This window comes from Zingiber officinale, chromosome 2A (genome assembly GCF_018446385.1).
Source record: "Zingiber officinale cultivar Zhangliang chromosome 2A, Zo_v1.1, whole genome shotgun sequence".
Taxonomy (NCBI): domain Eukaryota; kingdom Viridiplantae; phylum Streptophyta; class Magnoliopsida; order Zingiberales; family Zingiberaceae; genus Zingiber; species Zingiber officinale.
Window position 1 is genome coordinate 144,314,525 of NC_055988.1, and position 13,497 is coordinate 144,328,021.

The window sequence follows — 13,497 nt, forward strand, 5'->3', positions numbered from 1 at the left end:
TTATTATTTTTATTAAAATAATTTTATTTTATTATACATAAAAACTACTGAAAAAGAAAGAAAATTAATTTTATAAAATTAAAATCGAGGAAAAAATAATGCTGAGACACGCGCGTGAGTCGGCTCTGTCCCAGCTCGACAGCCACGGATCACTTGTTCGATTCAGACGCAACATGGGAAAAACTCCAGCCCGTTTTCTCACGGTTCGGCCGAGCCGCGCCCGCCTCCTGGCCCTCAACGGTGTCTATTTTAGTAACAACACACAATTCGACAGTTTTGCTGCCGCTCCAGGACAGGCCTCAGGTATTTTCAACCGTAAACGACGCCTCACGTCGACGAAGCAGCTTCTACTTCCCCGAACCCTAGCTCGAACGAGACGGCTTTATCCACGCCGTTCGAGCAGCGGGGGCATTCCCGTAATGTCATACAAAGCAAAGCAAAGCAAAGTCGTTCGCTGACGATTCCTTCCAGTGTGCCTCCCACCGCGTGAGCGATGGAGTCGAAAGAGGAAAGAAGAGGTTGAGTTCGGGCTTCTCCTGCGGCCGTTAGGGTTTCTACCGCCCTGTCCATCTAAATTCTTCCCCGCGTACTCGCCTCCTCGGCTTCTGCCGGCCCTTTTCCAGTTTTCGGGGTTCCTCCCTCCCCCTCGATTCGTCGCGAGAGAGGAGCTGCAGCGACGGCGAGCTGGTGATGGGCACCGGGGGCAAGGCACCTAATCCCGCTTCCAGCTCCCTGGTTAGTTTTGTTTTTTCGATGCAAGAAATCTTGCTGCGTGTTGTGGGATTTGGGCTTTTTTGTTCGATGCCCTAGTATTGTGATTGACAGCTTGTTGTAGTGAATTCTCATAATTGCACGGTTATTGGCTATCTCGAAACACTTTGTCTGATTTTGTTTTGGTTTAGTTTCCTTTTCTTGGTTTGTACTGGGTACTCTGTGCAAACATTCACTTTGTTTTACTGCTTCTTTACCTTTGAAATTCATGTTGTCTTCTCCGAGTTAATGTAACTACTGGGTTTCCAACGTATGATTGTCTCCGTTTCTTTGATTTAGGACCTATGGGTTTGGTTATTGCAGGTATCTTGTGCTGTGGTAATTTTGTTTCGGATCTATAATTTTCAATAAAATACCTGGCTTTCTCTGAACTGCTCTTTTGACTCACTTTCTCTACTTCGTCGTTGCTCACATAATGTGGTACAGTATGGATAGGGATCCTTCAATTGAGACTGCCTGTCTTAACAATTTTACTATATGTTTGGTAATGAGAGTAAAGACTGAGTGGCAATGCATTATGTGAATATTTCTTGTCGAATTTTTCAAATCTAAAGATTTGAATAGTTTAAAAAACCCTTTTTGGATCTGTTGCTTGATAATATGATAATTCCTAGTGTGAGTGGGTGGGTTAAGTTATATACCCAGATACTTCCATTTAAATTATTGTGGAAGGTTCTTAATAATGTAGGATTTGTGAACAATGTAAGTTAAATTTACCTTGGTGGAGTTTTTATTTTTATTTGGCTTCTAGATACGTTCACAGATGATACCTATTAACTTACCACAGCATGATTGTGCCAAACTTCAATAACTCAGAGCAAAAAGATGATTTCTAAGGTATAAGCTGCTCTTGAAGAAAAAATGGGGAAAACTCCCTTTCTCAGTTTTTATGTTCTTGGTCAATTGGTGAGCCTATTGATAAATAATCACTCATACTTCAAAATGTATATCTTTATTTGGATAAAGGCTAATTATTTAGAAGATATTTACTTGTTTAGGGATTTGAAGGATGTCATCAGTTTGATTTTCCTCTTAAATAAATGATTAATATGCAACTTGTAAACATCCAGTTACCTATGAAACCTAATATTTGAGAGACTATAAGAGGCATTTGCGATGTTATCATTGATTTGTCTACTGTATACTACTTTTTGTAGGTTATTTAAAATAACTTCCATGAAACCTAATTATTTAAATAGTTGTTAAGATCCATATAGCCGAGACAAATTGTTGGGAGGACTAACATGGACTTGTTGTTAGGAATCAATAGAGGTAATCTAAATGTATTCTTTTTTTTTTTTTATGTTAGAATTAAAAGTACAAATGATAAGAGATTTATCCACTAATGGTGTCAACAATATCATAACCATTGCTGGAATTGTGAGTCAGTCATTATACGTTCTCTTTTTTATCATAACCATTTCTGAAGTTGTAGTTCCTTGGTTATCCCAACATGTTTAATGAAGAGATCCTTTTCGGTGCATTGTCTAGTTTTCAATTTTTTTAAAGTTTTTACTCGGTTTTATTCTCTTATTTCTACAATTACTATTTCTAATAAATTGTCTAATTATTGGGTCTTATGAAACTTGATTATTTAAAGACTCGTAAAATTGGCCATCTCATTGTTTTCATCTTCAATCAATGATGTTCTTTTACTCTCTAAATATTCTCCACTATCGTGAGATGCTATTAAGGCAAGCAACCCTCCAAGGTTTCTCACTGAGATACATATGCATTTTTACGTATCATATATGACATATATATGCTATATAGTGGGTTGTTACTAGAAGGATGAAGAATTTATTAGACTAGGACACTCTAATATTTTTGTAGGACCCGGTGCGACCGGCAAAAGGAGGTGAATTGCCTTGCAAGTTAGAATTTACAATCTTTTACTTTCTTTTCAGCAAAGACAATAAGTTAACATAAAAGAAAGGAAGAAGTAGAGATTTTACTGGTTACGACGTAGAAGTTAATCCAAGGTGTTGAAAGCACTAAAAAAATTCTCCTTTGATGTAAGTGGAAAACCTTATAAAAAAATGAAAGTATGAACACTTTAAAACAGAATTACAAGAGAAGTACATGTGTGTTGTGTTGAATGAAGAAGATCAGGGCTTTATTTATAGCCTGCTGGTCGAACTAGCCGTTTCCTGACGTAGCATCTCCGTGCGCCTGGCCTTGGTTCGGGCGCCCCTAGTGGTGCACCTGATTTGCTCGCAACGGTTTGAGGATAAAACTTTATTCTCCCCCGAGCGCCTAGACTGGTCCTAGCGCTCGGAGTGTTGCCGACGTAGACATTCAACGTTATCCACAGCAACAGCTCGCTGAGGTGTCCCTGCGGTGCCATGGGTCCGGGCTTCTGGACATGTCCAAGCGCCTTCTGCTCCGGTCGCTTAGGTGATGCTCCAGCCATCTAGAGTTGAGCTCACCCGAACCCAACTCCGACCTTCTCTCGTTGAGTAGTCTTTCGCTCCGATTTCTCGTCCCTATGAAGTGCCGCACGTGTCCTTGTCCGTTGGTGTACTCTTCCACAGCACCTCGTCCTTCGGATGCACCGAGCCTGTTGACTCGCTTTCCATGCCATCCTTCCCGCTAGCTGTGTTTTTCGCTTGACTTCTTGTTTTTTTAAGTTCCTGCACACTTAGATACATGTATCTAAGTCAAATACAACAGGACTTAACTTGATTGATAACATCAAAACTTAGTCGGAGTACTTACAATCTCCTCCTTTTTGACGTGCATCGACCCAAGTTAAAGTTGGTAAAATAAACATAAACTTTATGTGAAAATATAAATTGACAATTTAATACATGAATTTTGCAATTAAGTACTACTAAATTAACTTTCCCTTAACCCCCAAAATTTTTCTCCCCCTTTGATCATATAAAAAATTAGGAGTAAATGTCGAAAAAAAATCTGAAATTTTTTTTCTAAGGATGAGTGCACAATGTCCAATTTTGAATTTTTTTTTTCAAGAATTATTTTTGAATATCCGAAAATTTTAAAATTAGTTTCAAATTTAGAAAATTTTTGAAAATTTTTATCAACGTGAACCAGAAATAGAAAGATCAGAGTAAAAATATTTACGACAAATAAATATTTATTTAGAGCGGTAGGAATATTTTAATAAAAAAATAATAATTTTCAAAGTTAAATATTTTTAAAATAGAATTTGATGGCAAAAAATTATTATAATTCTTCTGAATATTTAAAATTTAATGTTTATACAAAAAAATTAAAATTTTCAAAAATAATATCTGGATAAATTTTCATTATAAAAATATTATTTTCGATAAATAATTCCGAATAAATCAGATAACGGTTTGGAAATTTTTATTTGAATAGAATATCTATTGTCTTACCATATAAAAATTTTGAATATAAAATTCTAAAAGAAAGTTTGCACGAAAAATATTTTTCAAAAAGAATATTCTAACCTAGCAAAACATTAAATTAGTGACAATTTAATCCAGACATAATTTTGAAATCCAATATAGATTCCTATCTACTGGATTAATCAGAAATTTTTTTAGAATATATTTTCTTGTCACTATTCTAATTTAGCCCATGTGATATCTAAAATTCCAGTTAAGCCTTTGAGAATTTCTAGAATTTTGAACATGTGCATGAATGATCTTTTTCCAGTTTTTCTATTTGATCTTTAAATTTTTCATTTTTAATTTGTCAAAATCTTCTAATAAACATGATTTTGCTAAGGTTACTCTTAATTCTAAATTTTCTATTTTTAATTTTTCATTTTATGTTTCTAATTTACAAGAACTTTAAAAAAATATTTTAATAAATTTATATAATTTATCGGGAGGTAGAGAACGTACCTCACTTATCGAGTCGGTTTCATTGGTGGACGCTCTCCCTTTATCGCTGCTTTCTTTTGAAGTGTCTCCCCCTTCGTCGATGCTCATCTTTGTTGAAGTCTTGTCGTCTTCTTGGTGACTTGTCATAAGTGCAAGTTCGACATAGGCTTCAATCTGATTCGGATGACGACGATTCGTCTCACGTCTTAGGTTCTTATGTTTCATTCGTGATGGTCTTTTGCTCTTCTCCTTCTCTTTCAATTTTTGGGCAGTTGTCCTTGATGTGTCCTGTTTCATCATAGCTGTAGCAGTTAATCTTCCTTTTGCTTCTGAGATGCTTCTTGGCCTGTGACTTGTTAAAACTGTTAGACTTAAAATTTTTTAAAAAGTTTCTTACCATGAAAGCCACTTCATCTTTATTGAGTGAAGAATTTGACTCCGGTTCGTCCTTCTTGTTAGCTTTTAATGCCAAGTTCTGACTTAGTTCTTTTTCTTTTTTTGTACCTGCATATCTAGACTCATGTAATTCTAATGTAGAGAATAAATTTTCTAAGTATTTACCTCTAGATTCTTTGAAATATAATAGACATCTACTATTTAAGTCCACTTTAGAGTTCTAGGAAAAGCATTAAGTCCATAACGAACTGAGTCTCAATTTGTTATCGATTTGCCAAGATTGATAAGTCCGGTGATTAGCTCCTTGATCTTCACATGTAGTTGAGCCACTATCTCGCCTTTTTACATTCGGAGGTTTGTCAACTGACTACGAATGATGCTCGTCTTTCTAGCTTTGCTTTTGATGCGCCTTCGTTAAGCTCCAAGAACTCCTAGAGTTCTTTGACTGAGGTGTAGCTTCTGATGCGGTTGACTTCCTGAGGCGGTAGTACACATAATAGGTGGTATTATGCTCTGCTGTTGGCTACGAAGTCGTTTTGCTCCTTGGTCTAAAGATATTTTTCTTTTTCTTCTCCTTGTTGATTTTTGGGTAGTACAAAACCGTATTTGATTATTAAAGAATTTCGAAGTCGGTGTTTAGAAATACCTCCATTCTGCGTTTTCAGAGTGCGAACTCCCCTTCAAACTTTGGCGGTAGATGCTTGGTCCGACCATCGTCTCCTTGCTTTAGCAGGCGATTAGTCCTTCTATAGCAGTCCGGGCTTTGATATCAATTGTAGGTCCCGGTGCGATCGACAAGAGAGGTGAATTGCCTTGCAAGTTAGAATTTACACTCTTTTGCTTTCTTTTCAGCAAAGACCACTCGTTAATTAAACAAAAATAAGTTAACATAAAGGAAAGGAAGAGGCATAGATTTACTTGATTACAACCGGGGAGGTTGTTAATTAATGGCGTTGAAAGCACTAACAAAGTTCTCCTTTGATGTAGGCGGAGAACCCTCTTACAAAAATTAAAGTACAAACATTTTAAAACAGAATTACAAGAGAAGTACGAGTGTGTGTTGTGTTGAATGAAGAAGACCAGGACTCTATTTATAGTTGTTTTGCTGATGTGGCATCTCCGGGTGCCTGGACTCGGTCCAGACGCCCCCCGCGGTGCACTTGGTTTGTTCGTAACGGTTACGCAACGGTCTGACGATAAAACTTTATCCTTGTTCGAGCGCTTGGATCGGTCCGGGCGCTTGGAGTGTCGCTGATGTGGACATTCGACGTCATCCGTAGTAACGGCTCGCCAAGGCACCCCTGTGGTGCCAGGGGGTTCGGGCGCCTGGACCATGTCTAGGCGCTCGGACAAGTCAACACAGTCTTTCGCTCCGGTCACTTGGTTGATACTTTGACTATTTAGAATTGAGCTCACCCGAACCCAACTTCGACCTTCTCTCCTCGAGCAGTCTTTTATTCCGACTTCTCGTCCCTCGGAAGCACCGTGCGTGTCCCTCTAATCCGCCGGTATACTCTTCCGCTGCACCCCGTCCCTCAGATGCACCAAGCCCATCGACTCGCTTCCCGTGCCTTCCTTCTGGCTAGCTATGCCTTTCGCTCGACTTCTTGTGTTCATAAGTTCCTGCGCACTTAGACACAAGGATCAAATATAACACGATCTAACTTAACCTGATGGATCACATCAAGGCTTATACGGGTATTTACAATTTTGTCTTCCATCACATTTGGGAAGAACAATAGAGGATATGTATGGTTGTTTTCCATCCAATTTTTTTCATCTCTCATGTGTTTCCACCAAATAAATAACTAACGATTCTTTAATCTAGTTTTACATCTGTTGTCTGTTACCTGACAATACACCTCACATTCATATTATGCAATTGATTTTCTTATTTAAATTTATGATCGTCCATGTCATGGCAGGTAAGTTAAAAGTCTACCAACAAGAGTAGTTGTAACCATTTGTAGTGTTTATTTCATCTGTAGATATACTAGTTAGATTATAATATCACTTGGATTTAATTGGAATTTCAAATTGTCTTCGTACCAGTATATTATATTTATAGCTTCGGAATTGGTTGATTTTGGCTTATCATAATTGTATGGTGCATATTATGCAAAAATAGAATTTCAGATCAAAAGTTTTCCAGGTTAAAGGCATAATTACAGACTTTGGAGAGGAGATGCATTGCCAGTTTCTTGAAATTATTCGAATATTGATTGACTCATATGGTGGTACCTCAGGTTCACAGGTATGTTGATGAGAGACATGTTTACTGGGTTTTTTCTTGTTTATCTATTTTCTGTTTCCAAATTGGTTGACAGTCCAAGATCACCTTGACGCATGATTAATGTCATGAATCTATTCAAAGTTTTTTCCCCAGAAAAACTGGAATGGGAGATCCCCACAAAGATAGTATTTCTAGTAACATGAAAGGAAAAAAAATGCCATGTTAACTCCTCAGTTGTAATAAAGTTCATGATGGATACCAAAGTAGAATTCTTTCTAAGTAAACTAGACGATTTGTGTGGTTTGAAGCATGCATTTTGTGTTTACTTAATTGCATTTGCTAATCTTTTCCAGATATTGGTTTTGGAAAAGTTTCCCCAAGTTATTAGCTTTCAGAGAAACATTTTTTGTTTTCCAGTTATTTTTAATGTTATTAATTTCTGATTCTTTCCATGTTTGCTGAAGAGAGATGCAATTGTAGACATCTTCTACGAAAAGCATTTGCCTCTGTTATTGGATGTCATAGCATCATCTTGTCCTCCACAAAACAGTTCCTGTTCAATCACCAACCGACCTGGATCTATTACGGCAACTAAGCCAGAAATTTTAGCTAACATTTGTGAGCTTCTATGCTTCTGTGTGATTCATCATCCTTGTAGAATAAGGTGAGGATGTGATCCAGTTATTAGATTGTTAATTTGCCTACAACTTCCTATTATTTCATGGAGAAATTTAGTTTCTTCATTTATGCAGGGGTGGTTTTCTTGTGAATAATGCCATAGAGAAAGTCTTGTGTCTTACACGCAGAAGGGAGAAGTTTCTGGTTGTGTCTGCTGTTCGCTTCATGCGTACTATTGTTTCCTGTAATGTGAGTTTTTGGGTTTTGTATTATTGGTAATTTTGCATTGTTCTTATAGTCAAAATACATATTATCTCCTGATATTCATACTCTATATGCCTTGCAACAAGCTTTTGTAGTATTGACTGATTATTTGTAAGTACAACAAACATTGCATGCTAACAATAACACAGGAATTGCTGCTGTATTAATCAGTAAGTTGGGTTTAAGCTTCTGCTTCACTGTTCTTGGTCCTTAAATCACAGATTATCAGATAATTCACACATTACTTCTAGGGAGTATGGCTCATACTTTACGTCTTGTTGTATTGTATCCATGCTCGGTCACACGTCAAAATGAATTCAATGAATATTTGCTTTTTTTTATAGTTCGTTTCTCTAAAATTCTTTATCTAAATTTTTAAATCATTAAGTAAACAAGATAAGTAGTAAAGGAGCAAAGTTAATATTAATTCATATCTACATGCATTTACTTGAAAAATAAGTAAAAAGTCATTTTTAATTCAACTAAGAGCCTCTAGTACGATGCATATCCAATGAAACAACTAAGAGTCCATGAGGAATATACAAGCAATTAGTAAGCAACAGAGTTACAGGCTAGTCATTCAGAATTCTTGTGAGGCTAGGTACACTTATCATGACTGACTTCAACTTGGCAAAAAGAGGTGAAGAGACTACCTCTATCGTGATTAATCTGAAAAAGCAAAAAATAGGACATTATGGTGGACGTTGGCTACCCTCTTTCTGCTACACTTGATATTCAATCACGATGAAGGCTGCTAGAAATGAACAACAGAGAAAAACAGCATACTACAATGATGATACATTAAAAAGTTTCATACTACCACAAAGAAAATAAGATCTTGCATGAGGGTGCAAGTTCCTATAGCTATGGACACAATTTCACAGATGCTGAAGAAGGGCAGCAAGAAAAAGTCTGAAGAAGGGCAGCAAGAAAAGTCAATGCTGCGATAGAATACTGACTGCCTATGCTGAAAACAAGGACTCGACGGTTACCAACTGAGAAAGAAAAGAAAGGAGAAAGTCAGAACATGTTGCTGCATTTTCCAAGGAAGAGAGGAGGAAATGCCATCTACTGAGAGAGGAAACTTGTGGGCAGTGGTAATGACAACATAAGGGACAGAGTGTGCATCTGCTCAGGATGGGCAGTGGCAACGATAAGGGCAATGTTGCACTTGATGTTGTGGGCAAGGCAAGAGACAACAACCAGGGGCTTCAAGGGTGAGTGATGAGGACGATGATACAAATGATAGGCTCAAGGTGTGTGGCTATGGTGTGCCTTATGCAGGTGAAGTGGCTAATGACATACACAATGCTTGTGTACAAGATTTGGAGATGGGGAGGGAGAGCTTGTGGATGGTATTGAGAGAAGGCCTACAAGATGCTAGGGGGAGGAAAAATCACATGCCAGAGAATAAGGGATAGGGAGGGATTTTGATACCAAAAATTATATCCATAATAGATCAAGGCAACTAAATCCATCTGGTTCAGTTCAACTTAATCCAACCCAGTTTAGCCATATAACCTCCAAGTAAGTCCGATTTGAGCCCAAGGCAAAATTCAATCGGTTCGCGCACAATCTCACTCCAGTCTGATTCCAAACTCTCCAATTGAATTAAAAAAATTAGTAAACCACATTATGGTTATTGTTACTATCATTATTGTCATCACATTATTATTATTATCCATAGCCCATGCCTGATGTATATTAATTCATGAAAGTTAATTACTTAACGTGATACCACACCTCACTCCATGCTCAAGACCATGAACCTTGCTTTCAGAGTCCTCTCCTTCTCCAATCAATGTCATAGACCTTCCTCCCATTGATGATGGGATGGTTAGAGCTGAGCTCTTTTCTTCCCCCTTTGGATCTAAACCTCACCCGCTAAAGCTTCTGAAGTAGTTGCAGCAAACCACATCTATCATTTTCTTTTGGTATACAATGGATTTTTTAAATTGGAATTTCACCATAGCTGACAATCCAAGAAACCATTCAATATTGTATTGGCTATTGCCAATCCAGCAACTCAGCCAATCCATATTGGAATTCTCTGATTCTGTCAACCTTGGAATGCATACTTAACTAACTGTTGTATCATTCCTACAACTATTTTTCACTTTAATAGTGTGCAAATAATATAAAAAATATGGGCTTCTTGCAGGATGAGCATCTTCTTCGCCATATTGCAAGAAATAATATTTTGAGACCAGTGATTGAGGCATTTATCGAGAATGGTGATCGCTACAATATGCTACATTCTGGTGTACTGGAACTTCTTGAGTATATCCGAAGGGTAATCTACCTCTTGGTTTATTTCCCTACTATTTTATTTTGGCTACAGTATCTTTTGAAACATTTTCTCACAGTTTTAGTAAACATGTGTAGGAGAATGTAAAGGTTCTTGTCTTGCACATAGTTGATTCTTTTTGGGATAAGCTGATGAAATTTCGACACCTGGGGACTATTCAATCCCTAAAGATCAAACAAGAGCAGGCATGATTCTTTTTGTCATCCTTGTATTTTTGGTGCATTATTTAAGTTATCATATCAACTAACATAAGGAAAGCAATGTGCTTTAAATGTTTGGCCATTACTTCTACTTGTTGCTTTAGTTAATGCCTGCCTTATTGTGTGACAGCTGCTGGAGAATCCGGAGACTAAGAATGCTGCTACCAGCATTGAACCTAGAAGTCAGACTGAGCAACGAGCTCTTGAAAAGGAGGAGGAAGATTACTTCAATGAGGACAGGTTTGTTGTAAGGGTACCGCTGCTTATTCAATATCAACTTTTATCTGTGACAAGGATAATATTGGTATATACTTCAGCGATGAAGAGGACTCAGCTGCTGGTTTTTCTCAATCAAGAAACCAGCATGCACGAGCAAAGATGCCAAATGGAATCAAGGATCACTCATCTTTCAGGTGTCCAGATACATTTTAATTCCCACTTTCAATGTTTAAACTTGTTCTTGAACTAGCATGGTTCAATCTTCTATTCCTTTTAAGAGTACTAATAGCGGGAAGATACTTTACCAGGTGCTTTAGATAGCAAAATTTGAAAAAGTTCAGATTCTCAAAATTCCTGGATTTTATTTCATGAGAATTGAAAGAATTGTTACTTATCTATCCTTTTTATTTGTCTGTTGTGGCATAACATCATGCAATTGCTTTTAAGAACAGATTAATAGTGTTTGTGCACCATAAATGAGCTTTCTTGCATCTCAGGCCTGGATCTGTTGGACTTGTTGACTATGATGATGATGATGAGGACTATAATCCACCACCAAAAAAATCTGATACTTCTACGGAGGATGATGTGACATTTTCGAAGATCAAGCGTAGGTCTGCCAACCTGCACGAGAACAAAGACAGGAAGTCCGAGCCAACAAAGAAACAGAAGCTGGATATACGAGTAAATGATGGTAAGGCTGCTGTTTCTTCTGCAAGTGCATCCTGCAGTGATAACAATGCGCAGAGTGGTTCAAATGAAGTGGACAAACTAGCTGTAAAAGTCTCTTCAAAATCTGTAGTTATTAATCATCTGGCTGAAGCTCCTGAAACTAGACAATCTAGCGGAGAGGATTCTCCATCAATACCACCCAATAGTTCCTTGTCAAAGGGTGTTCCTAATGGCTAGAATATCTATTGTTACAGTCGTTGTTGAGTAGATGAAGTCATAGTTTTGACATAATTATCTAGCAGATGACATTTTTCGCCACAGGAAGAGTCAAGAAATTGCAACATACCTCTACTTTCCAGACGGATAAGCAGTCAGCTTTAATTAATGCTCGAACCCAGGATTGAAGAGGTGAAGCGATTTGGCTTTCTGTATGTTTCAAGTAGAGCATCAGGTTCTATTTTATACATGGGAAACAACGTGCTATTAGTGTGCTGCAGCATGTACTTTTGTTCGGTTGTAGAACAGTGGAATTTTTACGCAAATTGTGTGAACCATGCAGCAAAATACTACTGTTGAGACCGTTCTACCCATTAAGTTTTTAACATGTGCGCAGCTGCCTCACTTTGAATATTGGCTACTCCTTGGCATCTCAATTGTGAAAAAATGTTGATTTATGCTCGTGTAGAATATTATAGTTTATTATTGTGGACCCAATTAGGTGTCAATTCTCGATCAAAAATAAAATGTTTAACCCCAAAATGCTCGTGTATTATGATCATGTATGACCTATTATGATTTTGGGAAGATGATTTATGTGCTTTCCTATGTTGCTGCTTCTTGTTGGTAGGTGCTATAGGAGTCTCCTGTTGGTTCTCCATAAATTGATTTTTCTAATTTGGGTTTGACCACATGTATATAATTTGTATACCTTTTCCATCAAAGAACTTGTGCGGGGAGATATTTTTCTTCCAAGTTTCACGTTATTGGTTTTGTTTAATATTGTTATCACAGCAGAACTTTCACTAATTTTGTATTCAGTGTAAGAATATAAATCAAAATTCTTGTCCTGTCTTGATATCTGTCGGTCTAATCATTTGATAGAAATTTCTCTCTACATCTTCCTGTGCCTTTGAGATTCTCATTCTCATTATCAACAGAGCAACTAGCTTCGAGCCTCTCATCTTCATTGTCATCTCCTCCTTTATCGCCATTCTAATTGCTTAGGCTGGAGCTACTACTTACGAGCTTTTCATCGTCATCTCCTATCTCGACACCTTCATTGCCACCTTGTCTCTGCGAGCTGCTCTTGCATGAGCAACTCGAGTTTGGTTGCATTATTGTATTTCATTAGCAATGATTTAAATTACCAGGCTACTCAGTCCAATCAACTCTCAATCAATTTAAGAAAGTAAATATTTAAATTAAATATCCTTGCAATGGTTAAATTTTTCAATGGATAACTAACGAATTTAAGGTTTAAGGATGATATTCAAAATTTGGAGGTCAAAAAGTTTTATAGAGTGTTCTTGATGGAAAAACATTTGAGTGAAAGATCTCACTGAATTGAATTTGATCCATGAATCAAAGAAATAGTGAGAATTCTTGATCTCTCTCAATTCGACAATCTAGGATTTGAATTGATGTCTCTTCATTGATATTTAGACCACTTCTAGTGAAGATTGTATTTAAATTGGAATTTATTTATTTATGATATATGATGTGTTAAGTTAAGCATTCTAATTGGAATTTGTTTATTTACAATATATGATGTGTTAAGTTAAATATTGTTGAATGGTTAAAGCATCCAACTCATAATTGAGTTGCGAACCTAAGACCTCTTACAGAGAGTGTGAGACCGTTCTAGAGGGACTAATAAGATGATGACTTTATCTTTACTCTAAAAGAACATATCATTCATTGATATTTCTCAATCTTGGTATGCCCTCATTTGTTTTAACACACAAATGACATTTAAATGACCTGTGACAATCATTTTTACTC

At 37.0% G+C, this 13,497-nt stretch overlaps 1 protein-coding gene across 1 annotated transcript; it reads left to right on the forward strand.

Annotated features, from left to right (window-relative positions):
- The first annotated feature begins 1,669 nt into the window (after positions 1-1,669).
- Positions 1,670-12,170, forward strand: LOC122042509 (serine/threonine-protein phosphatase 4 regulatory subunit 3B-like). The gene is made up of 9 exons (XM_042602658.1): positions 1,670-1,677; positions 7,135-7,236; positions 7,680-7,879; positions 7,968-8,082; positions 10,259-10,390; positions 10,483-10,590; positions 10,736-10,845; positions 10,923-11,018; positions 11,322-12,170. Exons 2-9 carry the CDS (start codon positions 7,168-7,170, stop codon positions 11,731-11,733), a joined length of 1,242 nt encoding a protein of 413 aa, XP_042458592.1. The 5' UTR covers positions 1,670-1,677; positions 7,135-7,167; the 3' UTR covers positions 11,734-12,170.
- Positions 12,171-13,497: the final 1,327 nt, after the last annotated feature.